The sequence below is a fragment of the Theobroma cacao genome, chromosome 3 (genome assembly GCF_000208745.1).
Source record: "Theobroma cacao cultivar B97-61/B2 chromosome 3, Criollo_cocoa_genome_V2, whole genome shotgun sequence".
NCBI classification, from domain to species: Eukaryota; Viridiplantae; Streptophyta; class Magnoliopsida; order Malvales; family Malvaceae; genus Theobroma; species Theobroma cacao.
This window is the reverse complement of record NC_030852.1, coordinates 24,388,456-24,409,296: the sequence shown is the minus strand read 5'-3', so window position 1 is coordinate 24,409,296 and position 20,841 is coordinate 24,388,456. Positions and strand designations below refer to the sequence as shown.

The 20,841-nt window shown below is 32.9% G+C and overlaps 2 protein-coding genes across 2 annotated transcripts; one reads left to right on the top strand and one right to left on the bottom strand.

Moving 5' to 3' along the window:
- On the top strand, nucleotides 7,421-10,915 carry LOC18604913. Its single transcript, XM_007037615.2, has 3 exons — nucleotides 7,421-7,834; nucleotides 8,314-9,742; nucleotides 10,449-10,915. Exons 1-3 carry the CDS (start codon nucleotides 7,469-7,471, stop codon nucleotides 10,691-10,693), a joined length of 2,040 nt encoding a protein of 679 aa, XP_007037677.2. The 5' UTR covers nucleotides 7,421-7,468; the 3' UTR covers nucleotides 10,694-10,915.
- Nucleotides 11,927-15,226, bottom strand: LOC18604912 (phosphatidylinositol 4-kinase gamma 7). The gene is made up of 2 exons (XM_007037613.2): nucleotides 15,030-15,226; nucleotides 11,927-14,320 (listed from the first exon to the last, which is right to left on the bottom strand). The coding sequence occupies exon 2, from the start codon at nucleotides 14,072-14,074 to the stop codon at nucleotides 12,173-12,175; it is 1,902 nt and encodes a 633-aa protein (XP_007037675.2). The 5' UTR covers nucleotides 14,075-14,320; nucleotides 15,030-15,226; the 3' UTR covers nucleotides 11,927-12,172.

Here is a 20,841-nt window from a genome sequence, read left to right as displayed (position 1 = left end):
TTTGAGTCTTATGAAATAAACTTTAAAATTTTGAACAAAAATACCTTTACTCGTTTTTAAAACTACTAACCCTACACTATAAAAAAAATTTTAATCTCATTTTCCTTCTCTGTTTCTCTTTTTTCTATACATGCCTCTCACCCTTCTTTCTCTAAGCAAGCTTCATGCAACCATCCTCCTCCACGGCTACTGTCATCTTCTACCACTAAGTTTTTTTCTTTATCAACTATCAGAGAAATCACTGACGTTTTTAGAGTGCCAATTTGATGTTCGCCACGACTAGATCGATGCTTTATAACATCGACAGCTTCTTCGATGGGTGACATCAGGTTTCAGTAAAGAAAAAAAAAAAGAAAAAATGGAAAAAATAAATTATAATAAAAAATTATATTAATAATTAATATCTTAAAATTTTAATAAAAATAGAAATTAAAAGAATGAAAAATGAAAATACAGAAAAAAATTGTAATAATATTTTAATAATAAATTATTAAAATTTGAAAATTTAATGAAAATCAAAATTAGAAACTTTTTATTAAAATGAAAAATTATAATAAAGAGTAATTTTATATTTTTTATATAAAATTTACTAAATTATGGTAATGAGTATTTTATTTTTAAAGAAAATAAATTTTATCATTTTATTATTTATTTATTTTAAAATTATTTTTACCAATTAAATATTAAAATACTCATAATAACCTTTCTTATTTTATACTATTTCTTTTTTCCATTTCTGACACATGAAGTGCTATAAGATGAGGAGTGAGCTTACCAGCATGAGGGAAAGGCAACGAATTCAGAGACGAAATGGCGGGCGATTCGGCAAACAAAACCCTCGAAATCCCAACGCTTAAATTTGAACCAGTCATTATCCGAGAACATGGACGACGGCGATCAACGGACGGCGATGAGTTAGATTCCTTTCTCTGCGGAGTATGCTTATCAAACGACGGGAAAACAGCAGTCAGGGGCACAATCGATTGTTGCGACCATACCTTCTGCTTCGTTTGCATTGTAAAGTGGGCCAAGGTGAAGTCTTTTTGCCCTATCTGCAAGCTCAACTTTACCACCATCTATGGACCACAGAAGAACGTTGTCTTTGCTTCCAAACGCTTCGTTAACGTCCCTCAAGGAAATCAGGTCACGTTTTAATTATTTTCTCATTCCCCGTGTTTAATTTTAAGAAATTGATTATTAACGTTAATTATTGTTTTTATTCTTGAGTTTAATTTGCATAGAGTTTTTTTAAGCTTGCCTAACTCATAGCAATTATCATTTTATTAAGAGAAAAATAGATTTGAATCTTGATTATTTGAACAAAAGATACATGCATTTATTATTAAACTAAATATTTGAATAACAAATATCTGAATGGATTAGTTTTTCACTCTTATTAATAGAAAAATCATAATTAAAAGTTATTAATTATTTGACTATTCATAAATTATCTAACTATTCGTAAACAATGTTATTTACAAATTCATAAATTATGTAATTATTTATAAATGACGTCATTTATAGTTACGTAGATAATTATTTTTTATGAGTATTACAATTTTATCATTTCTATAATTACTTTCTACGTACATGTTGAGATATATTGATATTTGTGACCATTCCAGGCTAACCATCCCTTTGGAAATGCAACACCTACGTACATGTTGAGATATATTGATATTTGTTACCAATGCAGGCTAACCATCCCTTTGGAAATGCAACATCTGGCTTATTTAATCCTCATGAAGATATTAAATGCCGCGTTTGCCATGGTATAGCTGATGAAAGTAACCGTCGGCTACTTTGTGATATCTGTGATTCAGCTGTTCATACTTATTGTGTTGGCTTCAGTGCGACTGTACCTGCTGGCGGTGCTTGGTTTTGTTATGGCTGTGCTCTTTCTAGGTATAACCATGACAAAACTAAAGTTAATATTGCTATGGACAATCAAAAGATATCTGGAAACTTTAATGTGAAATTACCAGTGGAGACGAGAGTTCCATTTTTTGGTATTGCAAGGGAATCAAATATCCCTGAGGTTGGACATCATAATCCAAGTTTCTCTTCACTCCCTAACTATTTGTCGCCTCCTTTTCTCGCTGGAAGGAGAATTTTGGATGAAGCCAATGGTCCAAGTGCAAGAGGTCATCATTTGTCACCTCATCTTGGTGGCAAAAAGAGTGGGAAGGGTCGCACCAGGGCCAGGGTAACAGAATTAGAGCAACTGGTGCAAAGCCTACAACAGAAGATAGAGGATGAGCAGGAAAAAAGGGTTAGATTGGAGGATCACATGAAGCAAATCATTGAGCAAAATAACCAAGAGCGAATCGACCAACGGATTGAGGAGAAAATTCAACAGCATTTTGATCAAATGTTGACCATGCGCATGCAACAAATGCTATTAAAAATGCATATAGCAGTATCATCTTCAAAGCCACCAGTTTGAGTAAGTAACTTTATGTGATTGCTTGAAAACGAAAAATCTTGTAGTATAGAATGTTCTCATCCAAGCAGTTTGGTTTTGTTTTCTAGTTCATTTGGAAACAGCTTATTTAAAGATTGGGAAAGAATAAGCAGTTTGTAGAGCGAATAAATCTTGCACCAAATGTACCTTGCACTGCCATTGACTTGTAGTTCCCCTTTGCAATGAAACTTAATGAGAGCCATATATAAAGCGTTCTACCTAAGTAATTTGGGACAATGAGCTTTGTTCTTTATATATATAAATCAATCTAGAGAGTTGGTTGGCTATGGTGGCTGAGTAGACCATGGTGCTGATGGAGACCACACACTCCAACCATGCATGCCAATTCATTGTAATGACCTTATTTAACTGATCGTTTGTTCTGCAATCTCTTCACTAGGTAGCTGTTCCTTGTGAGTTGATATTCTTATATAGTAGTATGCTATATTGTAAGTAGCCAAATGATAAGAGTCTATACCGATACAGAAGGAAAGGATTCGCTAAGAAGTTTCAATACTGTTTTGCAAGAGCCTTTAGCAGTCAAGAATCTTACTTGTGAGCTCCTATTCTTCTTTAGAGGAAAGATTACGAGTTCAAATCTCACTCTTCAGTACTAAGCAGAGTTGTTAGTTCCTAGAACGGGGGCCCATCTGTGATGACATATTTCATAAAGAATGCAGGAACTATCTCCATTCTTGGGTTCCATAACTGCAAATCCAGTGGGCAGATGACATTGCCATCGATGATCAGGAAAATCTCCTATCATTCTATTATCAGAAAACAATAAAATGTATTTGCTTTTTAGCCTTGAACTAGAAATTTGCAGAAATATTGCCATTTTAGATGTGTGTCATGTTTGAAGGTACGTACAATAATATATTGTGGACGAGTAGCCATGGTTAAATTGATTATGTAATCATCTTATGATTATTACGTTTATCTCTTTCTGTTTTGTGTTGTGTGTACGCAGATTAGTTCTTGGATGCACGAGATGCTTTATTAGATTTTGTCATCTCATTTCTCTGTGTCTTTCTGTTTCACAGATTCAATCAAATATCAATGAGAAGCACATATGGCTTGTTCCAAAGATGATCGATCGAGCTTCCGGGTTGAATTACTTGTCATGAGATACTAGGACTTGGGTGAAGGTGCTTTTTTTCATTTTTCTTGGCTAGAAGACTTGTGCAGTTGTTCATGAATTCTTTCGTCAGGGAAAACAGTAGTCTATCTTGCTGTTCAAAACATATAAGGTGTATATTATTGGTGACAATTTTTTAATATATAATTATCTATTTCCTTTTCAAATATATATCTGTTTTATAAGAAAGAGAGAAGAGCAGACAAAATATGGTGCATCACCCAACACCAAAAAAAAAAAAAAAAAAACAATTGCATCCATCATTTAACGAGACAGAATCAAATAAGATGATAATAAAGATTTAGTTTGATGTTTTGTGTTTTTTATTTTTTTTTATTTCATCACTCAATTATTTTTGAATACGTAATGAGGAAAAAATAAATAAATACATAATTTCTAGGTGGTAAATTTTATTTCATGTCATCTACCACATGATATTAATGTCATCAAAACAACATGTCAATATGACAAATGACATTGATTAACGGAGTTAATTAACAGTTAATGAGGAGTTTCTTTAATTCAAAATTATAATTTAAAGATTTAATTGATTGCAATAAAAGTATAAGTACTTAATTGATTTTTTAGTATAATTTAGTGACTTACTTAGATATTTTTAAATTACTATGAATTCAAAATCACAAATTTTAACTTTCTTAATTTCATTAGGCATAATGATCAAATAAGCCCCTAAACTATTTAAAAATATTCAAATAAATCTTTATTCTTTTATTACATTCAATCAAGCCGCCGTATTTTTATTTTTAAGTTAATAAGCCCTTATAACTAATGATCTACTAATATTCAATAGTAAAAATACCATTTATCATTTTGTATCCATATGGCACTGACATGAAATTAATATGAAAGATAAAAAATATCACATGATTAAGTTATTATACCAAATTAGCAAGATATGCTATCATTAATAATGATATGTCAACATGCCACATTATAATCAATTATAATATATTAGCATTTCACATTAGCATCACGAGATATAGAATAATAAATGACATTTTGATTAAATCAATCATTAGTAATAAGAGTTTATTTGACTCAAAATAAAATGTATAGAGATTTATTTGATTTAAAATAAAAGTATAAGGACTTAATTGAACGCAATAAAAGTATAAGGGCTTATTTGAATTTTCTTAAATACTTTAGGAGCTTTTTTGTATATTATGCCATTTCATTACAAGGCTCTTTCTAATTCAAAAATTACAAATCACTCTTAATTTCTATTAATTTTGTTCTAATTACCACAATTAGGTGAATTCGTAATAAATTGTTAGAAAAAATATGGTAATTAAGTTTACCATGGTTAAGACAATTGACCAGCTTGATTTGTAGCCATCGTTTAACGAGACAAAGTATTGTACTGATAAATTTCTAATAGATTACTTCTGATCGTTTAAGATTGCCTAATTGGCAACCTTCATTTAGTGATGATTTAATGAGAATATAGATTCATTTTTTAATTAATTAGAGAGTTTTTTCCAGTCTTTCTAATGGTACTTGATTTCTTCTCTCAACTAAAAATTAATCGCTGAATTGAAATTAACATTGGAATGTTTATAATTTGATTTAGTTGACAGTTAGTCTTAATTTAGGAAACAAATTTTACCTTTTAGCCTAATGACCATTTGATATTAAAAAATAATTTTCAAAAAAATATTTGTTGCCTTAACATTCATAAAGTGAGGGAATTATCCGTATAGAGTTTATTTTATTAGTTTGCTTTGAGTGTCTTTGGTTTAATAATAAACTTTGTTGTGTATTTTTAATTCTTTTTTAGATTAATCTTTGTTTGGATTTTAAGTAGGTATGTTTATCACTTGAATTCTTGCATAGGAAACTGGTTCTCCATGCAACCAAATGTCTCATTTTCTTCAAATCTTGATACACCATTTATTTAATTCTTTTCTTATTTCTTTATTTTTTTTTCTCTTTTTTCTTTTTCAAAATTTCAAAACTTTTAGTACACGTTTGGTACAGGGAATAGTTAAGCTATTCCCTGTCTATTCCCATGTATTTGCTCTACCTCCATTTGGTACGGCAATGGCACAAGGAATAGCTATTATCTAGTAATAGCTATTCTTTAAAATGGGGTAAAACTTAGGTATAAGTACACCCAAGCTTCCTCATAGGTTTTGCTATTCCATGACTGGGGGAATAGCTCTAAAATCTGATAAGATTAAAATGTCTCTCATAACTTAAAAATATTACAACCCTAGACCTATAAATATTTTTTTTCTTCTCATTTTGCCTTCTTCTTTCTCTCTCTTCTCACGTTCTTTCCTCCCTCATTCTTTCTAACTAGCACTCAACACTGGAGACGACGTTGGTTGCGGTAGCGACGGCGACAACGGTTTCACGATCGAAAATGATCGAAAAACATTAATCTAGTCCTTTCCGACAAGATTCAACCGAGATCCAACCAAATCTGGTCGTGGGAAGCACCGGATCTGGTGCTTCCCGACCAAATCTCATGATTGGATTTGGTACTCCACGGCCAGATCCAGCCATGGGGAAGCGCTGATTTGATGTTGTAATGGCCATATCCGGCCACATGGTGTTCCAGATCGACGTTTTATTACATTAGTTGCCTTTCCAACGACTGGCTCATGAAGAAGAAAAAAGGAAAAAAGGAAAAAATAGAATAAAAAAGAAAAAAATTATTTGTAAAATTAATAATATATTAAAATTTTAATGAGTATAAATAAAAAAAATTATTAATATTTTAATCATAATAATACTAAATTATAAATAAAATATTAATAATTAAATTATACTAAAATATTAATATTTTAATTATTAATTATTAATATTTAATTAAATTATAAATTATTAATATTTAAAAAATAAAATAAAAATAAATAATCATATATAAAATAAAGGGTATTTTTATCTTTTTATTTTCTATTCATTTCTTATTCCAAAGTTATTGTTACCAACCAAACACTGTAATAAGTCATAATAATTATTCATGCTCAATTCTATTCATCATATCAAACTATGTAATACTTATTATATTCTATTCTCACACGTAATAGTTATTCTATTCTATTCCTATCTATTTCGCGAACCAAACGTGCCGTTAGGTCTTTTGGGTAAACCACAATTACAATTCTTTTGATTTTTAACTTTTTTTCACTTGAGATTTCTTGATTTATTTTTTCTCAATTAAAATCTTGTGAATGTTTTTTTAATAGCATCTTATGAATAATTTTTGTTGCCATAAAAGATTAAGTTGTTAATTTTACATAGCAAAATTACAAAAATATATTTTTTAGGAAAATGTACAAAAGTATTTTGAAGTGTGAATAAATAGGTTAACTTTGAATTGATAACGTTTTGTTACTTTTATTAGGTAAAATTAATAGCTTAATTTCTGCTAGAATAGAGGTTATTAAGAAAAATCTCATGGGGTCGAAAGTTAGTTAAGGGTGTTAGGTAAATAATTGATGATCAGAAAGTAAAAAAGAAACTGAAATCACAAGATAGCTTTCTTTATGTTAATTGTCAACACAAAAAGATGGGATTACATTTTCCTTCCCGGAATTTAGTTGCAAAAGAAAATAAAAACATAAAAAAAAAAAAGTGATTTTGCACGCTTAAAGGTGTGTACTTTTAGGGTAAGACTGGCTTTAGGTCATTCAATTTATTATGTATCATAATCATAATGTTAAATGATTTAAAGTCTAACGGGCTTTCAAGTGCGAAAAGTGACCCAGTTAGTGGTTTGGGTGAGGCCCAACAGACCCAATCCAAGGCCTTGCTTCATAACCGAGTAGGATTCTCAATTATTAACTTCTGATGAGTGAACGCGAGGAACCAAGACGGCTGAATTAGGAAGACAAAAAATGGCGGGTGACTCAACATCCGACTCGCCATCTCCTTCCCCAAACAAACGCCTCAAAATCACAACCCCTAATTCCAAGTCAATCATCCAGGACGAGCCCAGTGGTCATCACCTACAACAATCGCGGGACGATGATGATTCAGATTCCGATAAATGCGGAATATGCTTATCGGACGGTGGAAGAAGGGCCATCAGAGGCAAAATCGACAGCTGCGATCATTTCTTCTGCTTCGTTTGCATCATGGAATGGGCCAAGGTGGAGTCGCGTTGCCCCATGTGCAAGCGCAGGTTCACCGCCATTCGTAGACCGCCCAAGGAAGCTGTCTTTACTTCAGAACGGGTCGTTAACATCCCTCAGCGAGACCAGGTGACGTTTCTTTTATCGTTTTCGAGTTTAAGTGCTTTTTTTTCTGTTTTATAAAATAATTATGATAGTTAATTGCTTTTATATTTGAGTTTAGTTTTTTGGCGTGCTCTGTTAAATCGAGTTCTATGATCAATGTTTTTAGAAATTTAATTATTATAATTACAGAGACGGGCTATATGAGGAGGATAACTGACATTTGGGGAAACTATTTTTCGTTATAATTGTTCTTTTGTTCTGCTAAATTCTGCTTTGGGCAATTTGATACCTGACTGAATTCTGTGTATCATTCACTCAAGGAAAGTTTTATTTGCCCTATCTTGAGATGAAGTGCAAAAATGCCACCAACCAAGTTACCATGCTCTTAGTTGGACATTGGGCTTTTTTTGTCATTTAAAGAGGTGGAGTTCACTAGTAAAAAAGGTCATAGAATCATTTACTACATGGATGCTGTCCTTGACTGATATTTGTTACCTTTTCAGGTTTACCATCTCTGTGGAAATGCAACATCTGGGCCTTTTGATCCTTATGCAGAAGTTAAATGTAGTGTGTGCCATGGTATAGCTGATGAAAGTCTTCTACTACTTTGTGATCTCTGTGATTCAGCTGCTCATACTTATTGTGTTGGCTTGGGTGCAACTGTGCCTGATGGTGACTGGTTTTGTCACGATTGTGCTCTTTCTAGGTCTGAACATGAAAAAACTGAAGTAGATACTGACACAGATAATAAAATGATCTCTGGAAATTCTCATGTAAAATTATTAGCGGAAGCAAATGTTTCAATTTTCAAAATAGTACGAGGATCAAATATTCCAGTATTTAGTGGACATAATGCAAGTGTCTCTTCACTTCCTACTTATTTGCCACCTCCTCTCGTTCCCAAAAGGGAACGCAATGCTGTGGATAAAGTAAGTGGTCCAATTGAAAGAAGTGGGAATACCATGGGCAATTCAACTGAACCAGGTGCAAGAACATTGGGCCTTTGTCGAAATGTGCACAGCCGCATACGAGCTCTTCGTGAAAATTGGCATTCATTGCAGAGTAGATCATTAAGTTTCTCTTCTAGTATGGTTGAATCTGGTGGTGGAAGCCGTAGAAAAGGTACGTTGGCTCTCGCATCAGTATCTAACTATAGTTCAAGTGAACCACAATCATCCTCTTCCACAAGTCAACAATCTACTTCTCAGAACGGTTTTGTTGAGCCTAAGGTAGACTTATATGATACTGACAAGGCTTGGAAAATGATGAATATTGCCAAGTCAATGCAAAAGAATTGTAAAAGGAATAGTAGTCTTAACCAGACCTCAACAAAACCCTCTTGCCTGGGAAGTGCTTTAAAAGAGGCAATCAGCAGTTCAGGCCTTCATATATCGCAAATCCAGCAAATTGAAACTAGGAATGAGGAAAGAACAGGAAAACAGATGCATTACAGGTATTATTATCATGAAACAGAAAAGGAAAAATACAAATCTCCAGAGATGGACAAGCAAAAGAGGATGGTTATGAGTATACAATCTAGTGAGAGAGTTGTTACTTCTCATTCACCTCGATTTTCTCCATCTCCATCATCTACAAAGTTCCAGATTCAAAATGATGACTGTCATGTGAATGGTGTGAGGCCAATTGTGAAAAATGCTCAAAATAAATGTCAAGAATCATCATCGAATGCAAACAAGGATGGTGGATATTCTTGTTCAACTAGTTCGGCTGGTTCAGTGCTACGAGGATCTACTGATTCATTAGATTCCAACTTGGAGTTTGGTGTATCTATTTTGGATATACTGGAGAGGAGAACCAGGTTAGAGAAGAGTTGTTCCAAAAGCAAGGATAGAAGAGATGATAATGTCAAATGTGAGATCCAATCTCTTGTTAAACTTAATTTAAAGCTCCTAAACCAAGACAAACGATTAGGTATGATCACTTTTTTTTTTTTATTTGGGATAGGAGGAATGATCACTACAATTGAACTATATTAAGGTTTTACTCTAACAAGTGTCTGAGGAATGCTTGCTAACTAGATTAAAGAGTTAGTATTTAATGTGTTCTTGGAATTTTAATTCATTAAACCAAAAGCAATACATTCAAGGTAAATTACTGCATTAAATGCAATGGTATTTCTTAAACAATAATGCATATCTGGTTGAGGCTGGAATTATTTGACCATGGAGTCAGGTGATGTTGAGATCTATTATCATCCTGAATGCAGAAGTATTCTAATTGCCACCAAGTGTTAAGCTATTTTTTCTCTTTTATTAAACTGCTGAAGGACCTGTACTATTAAGTTTGTGGAATATCCTTTGGGTTCTGGCTAGCATGCCAACAAATTTGATATTATACATGAAAGAAAAATATAGCAAAACAATAGCACCTCAACAAGAATGGAGCACCAAAAAAATGAAAAGTGAAAGGAGTTTACCTAAATGATTTAAAGATTTATCTGGAAAGCCTTTTTTTTTTTTGTTTTTGTTTGGGTGTGTGTGCCTAGTTGCGATGCCTTCAATCATTTTTTGTGAAATTATGAATATATTCTTTTGGCATTGCCATTGTAAACTCTAGTTTATTGTATCTTGGATGCTTTTTGATTTATGAAACATAGTATGACATATTGTGTGTGCAGGGGTTGATGCATTCAAGGAGATAGCTAGGCTTGCCACCCATACCATCTTGGCAGCATGTGGTTTTCAGCACTCGACATCCAGTATCCACTCTTTTCCAAGCTCAGTATGTAGCCACACTGATGATATTAAACTGCGACATAAGTCCACTTTGATGTCAAATTCTTGCCGTGAGTGTTTTTATGTTTTTGTGAAGAATGTTGTTTGCTCCATCATGATTGAGAAAGGTCATAGTGCACCTTTATAAGGTTGTCACTACCAAGCCGTTTTGACATATTTATAAATCATAAGGGGGATTGCAATTCTCTTCCCCTTGCAGTCAAACGGCCATTTTCCCTCTTTGACCCATTTGTTGTTTTTCTGTAAAACAAATGTAAGTTGAATTGGGAGCTAATTTATCTAGTGTATTTTGTTCCGAAGCACATTGAAAGCATGTGAATAAAGTAGAATGGCTTTGTTCTATTTCTTAGCATTATGTTTTCCAGGTTTTCCCCTCACTTACCATGAATGATTGTGGGTATTAGTTAAGACAATTTTGTCCTCTCTGCCTTGATGGTCGAAGCAAGAATCCAGGGCCATATCCTTGTTATGAGCTGAGCTCTAGTACCGTAGCTGCAACCCCATTATGCAATCAAACATTTTGATCCTTTTCACCAGCACTGAGGGTTATCGCTTGGGTAAAGCAGAAGCACGAGTACAATGGGTGATGGATTAGCATTGTCATTTGCTGAGTTCTTACTCGTCTACATTGCGAAGCAAAGAGGGGTCTTTGTCCCCTAACGGTACTATAAATAGGTAAAAGTAGCAAGATTTAGAATAAGCAACCCCTTAGCCGGTACATGAAGGAAGGGGTTCAAATTAGTTTCTTAAAACGAAGTTATGTTGTCCCTTTCGACAATTGCTGCTATGTTGCTGGCATAGTCTCTGTTGCTTCGAAATCACGAAGATGGGTCTCCTTCTATGTTGAGACCTTACATCGAATGTGGGCAAATGTCAGCATCCCCTCAACCTAGAAGTAGAATTTGGGAGTTGCAAAACTCTCGGAATAATCGGGCCATAGCCACAGCTGTGATGTGGTAAATTAGGTACTCAGGTTTGCTGGTTATCTAACCAGCAATTGACCTGCAGATGTGGGAGGTGATAGTTTTCTGCTCCCAAGCTCTAGGTTTGATTTTTTGAACCAAACTACATTGAGATGCTCGCCTTGCAACCACAAAGTTAAGGGCATGAGGGAGAGGGACAGCAATTAATAAATGACAAAATAAACCAGGGGTCTTCCACACAAAATTATTCAAAACTAGTCTTGTATTAAATCACACCTTCACAAACTTCACATGTATATATAACAAATATATATATATGATTTAGTCATATATTTATATATTTGTGAAAGTTATTGTTGGACTTCATAACCTTTCACTTTTTTTCCTAGAAACTCTTTGTATCATATAATTGTACAGAGTCAACAAGAAGGAAACTATGAAAACCAGAATATCAATTCAAATACGGATAGAACCTTGAGGTAATCTTTTCTCATTTCCCTGACTCAAACTCTGATCCCAAGTATATTTACAACCATACGCTACTCTTGCCAGCTATGATTTCTTCTTCTAAGGCTATTTATTGTGCAAGAAACCTATGTAAAAATACCAATTCCCAGCACTAAAAAGAATTTATTCTTCAAAAACCTTAATATCTACATCAACAGGATATATATTTAACCAACTCAAAACTGGCATGAAGTCCCAAGCCTCTGTCTCTGCACAATTGTTCGAGACCTACGCTTAGCAAAAGCAGGGTAAAGTAGCTCCTTGAACTTTTCAATAAAGAGATTCCATTCCTCTTCACTCATGTCAGCAAACTTCACAAAGCTTGTAGATGTAGGAAGATGCTCATTTGCACTTCTTATCATCCTAGATGAGTAGCCAATCATCTTCCCTTTTTGTTTTCCACCGTGGTAGTGGAAGCCTTTCTCGCCCAAGTTAACCTTTTTCAATGAGAGTGATAACCTTGAAGCAGTATAAACCCAATCGTCTTTGTGCCCACAAGCAACTGCAGCACTTATGGGCCCTCCATCCACCTGAATTTCAGACTCTTCAAGATTCTCATCTACTTGAGCTAGAAGGTTTTTTGCATTAAGACTTTCAGACCGATAATAAAAGGGCAGTTTAGCAAACAAACCAGACATCTTTGGGGCAACATTGACCTCTGCTGCCTCACAATCCATGTCAAACTGAAACTCATTATCTCCTTCATCAGATTCAAAAAATGACATGTCGATCTCCATTGTGAGTTCTTTTGCCTCAAGGCACACAACCTCAAGTTCACTTGGCTCCTCCTCTTGGCCATGGAACTCCCTACTCATCATCTCACCAATTTCAGCAAGACACAGTCCAAAAGCAGCTGCTTCCTGAAGAAATATCGAACAAAGGACCAAAACACGGAGACATGCCTCTCGAATCATGGGCAATTCTGCCCGCAGCATATCACAGTCACGAACTGGATCAAGATTCTTTATATACTCAAGTTCATCTGCAGAGAAAGGAATTGATGCCTGAGGCCAGTGGATCCACTCAAAATACGGGTCCTCCAAACTCTCAGGCAAGCAAAGGCCATGATCTATTGGAATTAGTTCCACTTGACCAAAGCCCTCAACCCCACTAAGCTTCCTGACCAAAAGGTTTCCTGCATGCCTGTCAGTGTTAAAGATCCTAACATCCAATATCCCTATTCTATGTATAGCATCAACCGGAAAGCTTGAAGTTCCATGGTCACTAGCATCAAAGTCATGAGGAATGAACTGTTGCAGTGATGCAATCTTGCTGACCTTCTTCTTTTTCTGATGCTTGTTCCTGTTCACACCGTCATTGACATTGAAGACTGAGTGAGTAACCTTTACAAGAACAGTAGGAGGCACATTGGCAAAGTGACCATAATCTAAAAGGTAGGCAGCTACTTCTCGGAATCCTGTTTCCCCTACTCTCACTGAATGTTTCAGACCAGGCTGGCCAAGAGCTTTCCCTACAAAGCCTTTCGGGTTATTTGGTGCAAAAGGTTCTTCATCTGTTGGCTTCACGATAGCCGCATTCTCACCCTTGATGTTTCTAAAGTAATAAGCACCACCAAGCCCACTATTTACAGGGATCGGATCAACACCATTCTTGATTGCCCTAATAATGTCCTTCACCAGTTCAGTTGTTCCAGCAAAACGATTTGAGCACCCTAATATTTCAATTGGACCACTTTGATCTCCCTGTTGAAAATTCTTCCCTGTAGGTGAGAGACATGGAGTGGATGAACTCCTGTGCATGGCATTTCGAGTGAGAAGAAGTGGGGAATCATTTCGAATGGCACTGAGATCATTCTTTAAAGTAAGATCACCATATGTTAAAGAGCTCTCATCTGTAGGGACATTAAGGGCAAGCTGAAGCCTCCTTTTAACTGTATGAGCATTGTCATTCCGATCCAATTCTAATCCCAAGACACAACCAGTTTCAGTCTGCACAAATACGCGCCGCGTCCTAGAAGGTCTAGCCCTTGTATTCCCATGGTACTCTCCATTACATATACCATTAAAAACGGCAACAGCCACCTGGGTCTGTACCGGACTGTCCAACTTACTAGCCATAACAAGGTACAGAAAATTAGGTAAAGGTAGTGAAGAGATCCTTCTCTCTCAAGCAGGTGGTGCCAACTTAACCGCCGACACCAACAGAATGAGAGAGGTAATCGCATGCCAAACAAGCATTAACTGAACCAGTCGACGTAAACTGCCCCAAAATAGAAGTTCACATCAAGAACAAAAGGCCACAACGTGTGGCCACAGGCGAAAAGTAGCAAAGCAGCTACATTTGCATAGAAGCCACCGATGGAACTGCATGATTTAGAAGAACCCAATAAAAAAAAGACGTAATTAGCTTCTATATAATTCAAAAAAAAAATCAAGACATTTATTAGTTATTGTAAATTAAGGAGCAATAACCAAATCCCAGAAAACAATGATTTTTTTATTACTAATTTCTTTGAGGATTTTTAGAAGATTAAAACAGAAAATTACCAAAGAATTACAAGTGGCTAGTACTTAAATCTATCTCTTTACAAATTTATAATAATAAAAATAATAAAAAGAAAAACCCCTTTTTGCGAGAATATAAACATCGCGATATGGATCATTATGAAGACAAAATATTTAAACACAAGATCTGAGTAAAATTTAGAAATAACAACGAAGAAATAAACGTATGCAAAAGTAAACAGAGGCAAAGATCAGCCAGCCGAATCTGCCGCTAAATTCTGATTTCTAACACTGAAAACTAATCTCTTTTTCCACCGTTTAGCTCATGAGAAAAAAAGAAATCTTGGTTTAAATTTTGGTGATTTTTAAAAAGGAAAAAAGCTACAACATTTTAAAGTAGAAAAGAAACCTTGGTTCCATTTTCTCTCCTCCTTTTATTCGTTTCTCGTAATCTTTTACAGAGGAAGAACCAAAGAAACAAGAAATGCAGTAGCATTTAACAAGAGAAAATCAATGAAGAAGAGAAGATAGAAGAAACCTTTAGCATGTCCAAGAAATGAAAACTCACCAAGTTTGCTGAACAGAGAGAAGGAAGAGGAGGACAAATCACGGCCGTTAATGAAAAAAAGCCCAGGACAGAGAGAGTATGCAAGATAAACGGCTGCAATTTGACCGTGATTCCATCTCCGGTAACCTCCAAACCTTCTCTCTCCCTCTCTCTCTCTCTCTCTGTGTTTGCCTCTGAGGAGAAAGGAATGCAGTTAAATAGTGTCGAATCTCACATGAAAATGGAGTAAAGAATTAGACGGTTTTCTAAGTAATTACCAAAAACACCTCCTGTTGACATCTTTTGACTACTAAGGACTTCCCTACATTGATTATTATTATTATTATTTTACATACAAAATCAAAGTTGTAGAAGAAGGAAAAAGTACTTTTAAATTTTCTAAATCTAATAAGAATAATAATAAAGGGCAGGTAGTTTTTTCCGGGGGAAGCGGGGCAGGAGGCGGTTGTTGTACGCATAGGTACAACAATAGTATCACTACTATTTCTTTTTAAAGTAATTAATGATATTCTTAATTGAAATTACGTTAATGACCTATAATGATAATCACAGATTAATCATTGTGAGAGTGTTTTAAGATTAAAATCTTAAATATGAATAAGCAAAAAACTTATAATGGTATTATTATACGCAAAAATAGGGTGATTATACTGAAGTTTTCTTATTAAGAACAAGTTGGATTATATACGTTTATTTACATTTTTTAAAATCAGAAAATTTGAACGAAGATTTTAAAATATTAGTATCTATTTCTTTCTATAAATAGGTTAACAGATTAATTCAAATGAAATGATGTTGTAGTTAAATTAATAATTTATTTCATGTCTTTTTTTTGACCGAAAAAAGTTATTTAAGTTTTATTTTTGCATAAATATGATTTCGGGTCATACATAAATTCCATCTCATATTTTTTTTTCCTTTTTGCAAGATTTAAGATTGAAACATTACAATTTAAAATCTCAAGTAGGTAAAGTTGTCTTGTCCCCTTAAAATATGTTGAGGTTTATTATTGTAAGTAGTTAATATGAGTTGACTTTCCAAAGACAAAAATGAATAGCTGAATGATCCTAGCATGGAGCCCATCAACATTTGTAGAGTGAAGGACAAGGGGCTATGACCACCGAATGTCATTTTGTCCTTGTTGGTCAACATATTCTGCTTAACTCGAGACAAGTCTAGAATTTAAAACCTGGACCGTCGGATTCACAATGAAGGGAGGGAGATGGTGGAGGCGTACGGAGAATCGTAGAGGCTATGGATAGGGGGGAGTAGTGGCCAAACCGGTAACGCTTGCTTGCAGGCAGCAGCAATAGGTGACAGTGTCAGATTGTTGGATCTTCAGCATTTTTTCTTCGTCCAATGCTGATTTTGTTTTTTTTTTTTTTTAAATAAATTGGATGATAAGAGGAAACAAATTTAAGAGAAAAACCAAAAATACTTTCTTTCAATTTTTAAATCTCAAATTTTGTTTTATTTTTTTAATAAAATTCAAACCAAATTTAATCGAAATAAGTAATTTGTGTTGGTTTGATTTTATTCCTTTAAGATTTTTTTTTCCTTTTCTCAAAAATGGTTTAATTTTTTTTTATTTCAATGAAGTGGGATTTGAATCTAAATCAATTAAAACAACCTAATGGACAATGGATAAGATCATAAGAAGCGTCCCAATTCTTCATAAAAATTTAAAAAGTCAGTTTGATTCATAGAATCTTTGATTTTTGTTTAAAATATTTATTATATTCTCGAGAGCGTATTAATATTTGATTCATTCAATAACATGTTAATCAAAAATATTATATTTCAAAAAATAAAAAATTTGGTCAAAGAAATCTCATACTCACACTTTTTAGATAATATTTTGTTTCGAAAGGAAGGTTAATTTTCTCTCCTTTATATTTTTAATAAATTCTTTTTTAATGCATAATATTTTTTAGTTGATCGAAATTACAAAAAATAAAACCCCAAATTTCATTTCCATAAATCGTAAACTTGAAATATGCTGCAATAGTTATGTTATACATAAAAATATAATTTTATTTTCTCATTTTTTTAAATAATTTTTTCTCGTTTACATTGCAATATAAATTTTCATTCTTAAATAAATATTATAGATATGTCTTTTTATATAAATAACTTTAAAGTTTTAAATCTAGTTTGGGAAAATACATGGCAATTGTAATTTTATAGTCAACTATTTTTATATTAGTTGAAATTAATAATTCAATTCATTTGATTACTTAAATATTAGAAGATACTTAAGATTGTGGGAATGTTATATTCCCTCGTCAACCAAACGAGGTAATATTGTGTTCAGAACATGGCAATCAATCACAGACTTGATCTGTAATGATCAAGTTGATTTCGAAATTTATGAGGTAAAATCCTATTCCCAAAAGGGGCATCTAACTCTTTTTGTGAATTCTAAAAGTTGAAAGCAAAAGTTATATAGTTTTAGTATGATAAATTACCTATTTGGTTATTCAATTTTTTTAGAGTTTCTGTTTTGCATCATCTGATTTTGAAAAATCATGCTTTGGACCTATTTGATCACTTAACTTTCCGAGAGTTGTTGATTAGTCGCTCAACTTTAAAAACTCACATTGTGGTCATCAATGTTTATAAAGACTAATGTTTTGATCACTCAATCATTTAAAAAGTAATTGTTGCTTGCAATTGAAATGGACGAGTTTGGTTTGATTTTTGGATTTTAAAGAAATGATGCAAATGTACCCTATTTCTAATCATGGCAATAGCAATACCTAACTGCAAAGGATGCCATTAACGATGCATCGTGGTGGGGCGACAGCAAATTAATCCCTTTGAAAACTGCTTTTCATGGTGGTGGCGGAGGAGTTATGTATATATAATGGATTGTGGTCAATATTTGGATATATATATATATATGTATATATGTATATAGAGCTACGTTAATGGCCATTGAAGCAATTAAGAATTAAATTTTAAAATAATTTGTTTTTTTAAACATCTTAAAAAGAATTAGTTAAAAATATAAAAAAAATAACACATTATTTACTTATCAACATCATGTCTTTTTCAAATACATAATACATTTGGTTCACGAAATAAATAGAAATAGAATAAAATAATTATTCTATGCGAATAAAATAAGGTTAAAATAAAAAAAAATAGTTATTACGTAATTTGATACGATGAATGAAATATGATAGGAATGGTTATTATAACTTATTGGTATATTTGGTTGGTAAAAATAATTTTGAAATAAGAAAGAAATAGAAGATATGAAAAAATAAAATATCTTTTATTATAATAATATTTATTTCATAAATAACAAAATTATCTTTGAATTAATCATTGTTGTCTTTCCTTTTCATCCAACGACTAAGATCTTTATGTTTATCACGCTTCCCTCCTTTTTTTTCACTTCACTAGGCTCTCTATTCTTTGTTTTCTTTCTATCTCAATGTGACAAATGCCTCCACCTTCAAACACCAACAACTCTCTTATTCACTTCCAATANTAATATTTTATTTATAATTTAAATATTATTATGACCATTGATTTTTAATTTAATTTTTAAATATTAATAATTTATAATTTATTTAAAATATTAGTAATTGATAATTTAATTTTTATTTATAATTTAAATGTTATTATGATTATTTATTTTTGTTTTATTTTTTAAATATTAATAATTAATAATTTAAATATTAATATTTTATTTATAATTTAATATTTATAATCAAGGATGAGAAGGAGGAGAGAGAAAAAATAATATTTTTATAAAAACAAGTTTGTAATTTTTTAAACTTGTAAGGGGTATTTTGATCTTTATAATTTTTTAAAATTTATTACTCAATTATAAAATAGTTAATATCATGAAAAAAATGATATTAGTTATTCCTTAGTTTGAAAAATAATCATTCAAACTATTTCACAACCAAATAAAGAAACAAAAATTCTTTAGAAATAAAAGGAGAATGGCTTAGCCATTCCCCCACCCGACTGACCGAGCATGCGGTAACTCTTCACAGCAATGCTAAAATTGAAATGAATTTTTACAGTAATTCCGCACAACACTTTTTCAGTAAAGTACATTTTCCAGCAACAGCAATGTTAACGTAGGCCTTATGATATAATGGTTGTCATTGGCCACAGATAGAAAAGAAGAGAGTGAGACCCTAGCTGCTTATAGTTGAGTAAATCAGACAAATCCAGTGAAGAGGGGTGGGGGTAAAATTAAGTAGCAAATGTTGGAGGAGCTTTTATGCTTCTTAATATTTTAATTTTTTAAGTTTTTAATCCAATAGGAACTACTTATAAATATTCTTTTGTTAAAAGAGTTGAATCCTTGAATTATAGATAATTAAAGGCATTTATTAATAATAAATTTGGCACCCCAGGCCCTAAGCATACCATTTTGGAGTTAGTAGAACATTAATTTTCAACTTTCAACTATGTGAACATGGAAGCCAATAAAGTATAATAGTTTACTCCTTTTGGGTTGAAAATGTTTGAGAATCTTGTCACTATGCAATGGTGTAGTGAGTTAAGTAGCATCCATCCAAATGCTGGCCAGCTAATTAAAGGCCTAAAGGCAATACTTGTGTTGAAGTGACTGAGGAAGGAATCCAAAAAAAGACAAAAACGGTGCGTAACTTGGACATGTGCCTTGCATTCCTGCACACTACCGATATGTGGTAGGTCTCAGTGTTTCCATCACTGTCTGAGCTTACCCTCTCCGGTTTGGCATTTATGGAGAAGTTCGAGTTATATTGGAATTAAGAAGAGATTTGAACATCAAACATCTATATATCTGTCAAGAAAAGGGCAAGAATCAATAGGCCAAATTGAGTAGGTGTAATCGATCATTGCAAATGAAATATAACATAAGCATAAAGCAAGCATGTATATACGATATAAACGCCATTTATATATACATTGGTGCACTAAATGAAGTTCACTGTCATCTCAAGCTTTGAAGATTCTGATAAAGAGTCACAAAAAAGGGGACTTTTTCCTTCCAAACCCGAACTTGGGAAGGACCATTGGCTGTGCCTTTGATAGAGAAATTAATATTCCCATTTGATAGAGAAATGTGATACCGTCCAATGCAATACTAAGATAGAGAGATTCTGTAGAGTTTAGTTCTTTTCATCTTTTTCTTTTTTCCAACTTTCTTTGATCTAATCTAATCTTCATCTTCATGTGATCAGGCAAGATAAGCAATTGTTAGTCAAGAAAGTGACAACCATTTTAGCGGGATTGACAGTTGGTGAAATTATGAGAGCTCAATGTGAGAAGATAGGATTAGGTTCAAGCTTTCAAGTCTTTCTCATCATTTGAAATGTTGTAAAGCTCATCATTCTTTCCACACTCCGATTGTTTTTATTCTTTTGTAATTATGCTCCTTAGTTAATAGAGGTACTTTACATGTTCTTAATTAATCAAATCTTTATTCAGCAATTGTTACTAGACACAACAATAGTTAGTTCCATGACCAAATAGTATTATAATTCAGTTTGTCTTAGCCATTGTTACTCTTTTTTATGAAGATTGAGGTTTAAAATTCCAATCCCACTTATACCTCCTTATATGTAGAAAAAAAAAAGTGTTAAAATCCACTTATTGTTAAAGTTTTGAGTTCAAGTATAATATACTAAGCCATATGTTTCGGCTTTTACTTAGGAAATCCCTTAATTCCTAATATAACTAATGAGCGAACACATCCAAATCTAATCCTTAGGTTTCAATATTGTTACTTTTTCTTAATAGTATTTTACATCTTGAAAAAGTTATTATGGAACTAAAAAAGATAATAAAAATAAATATT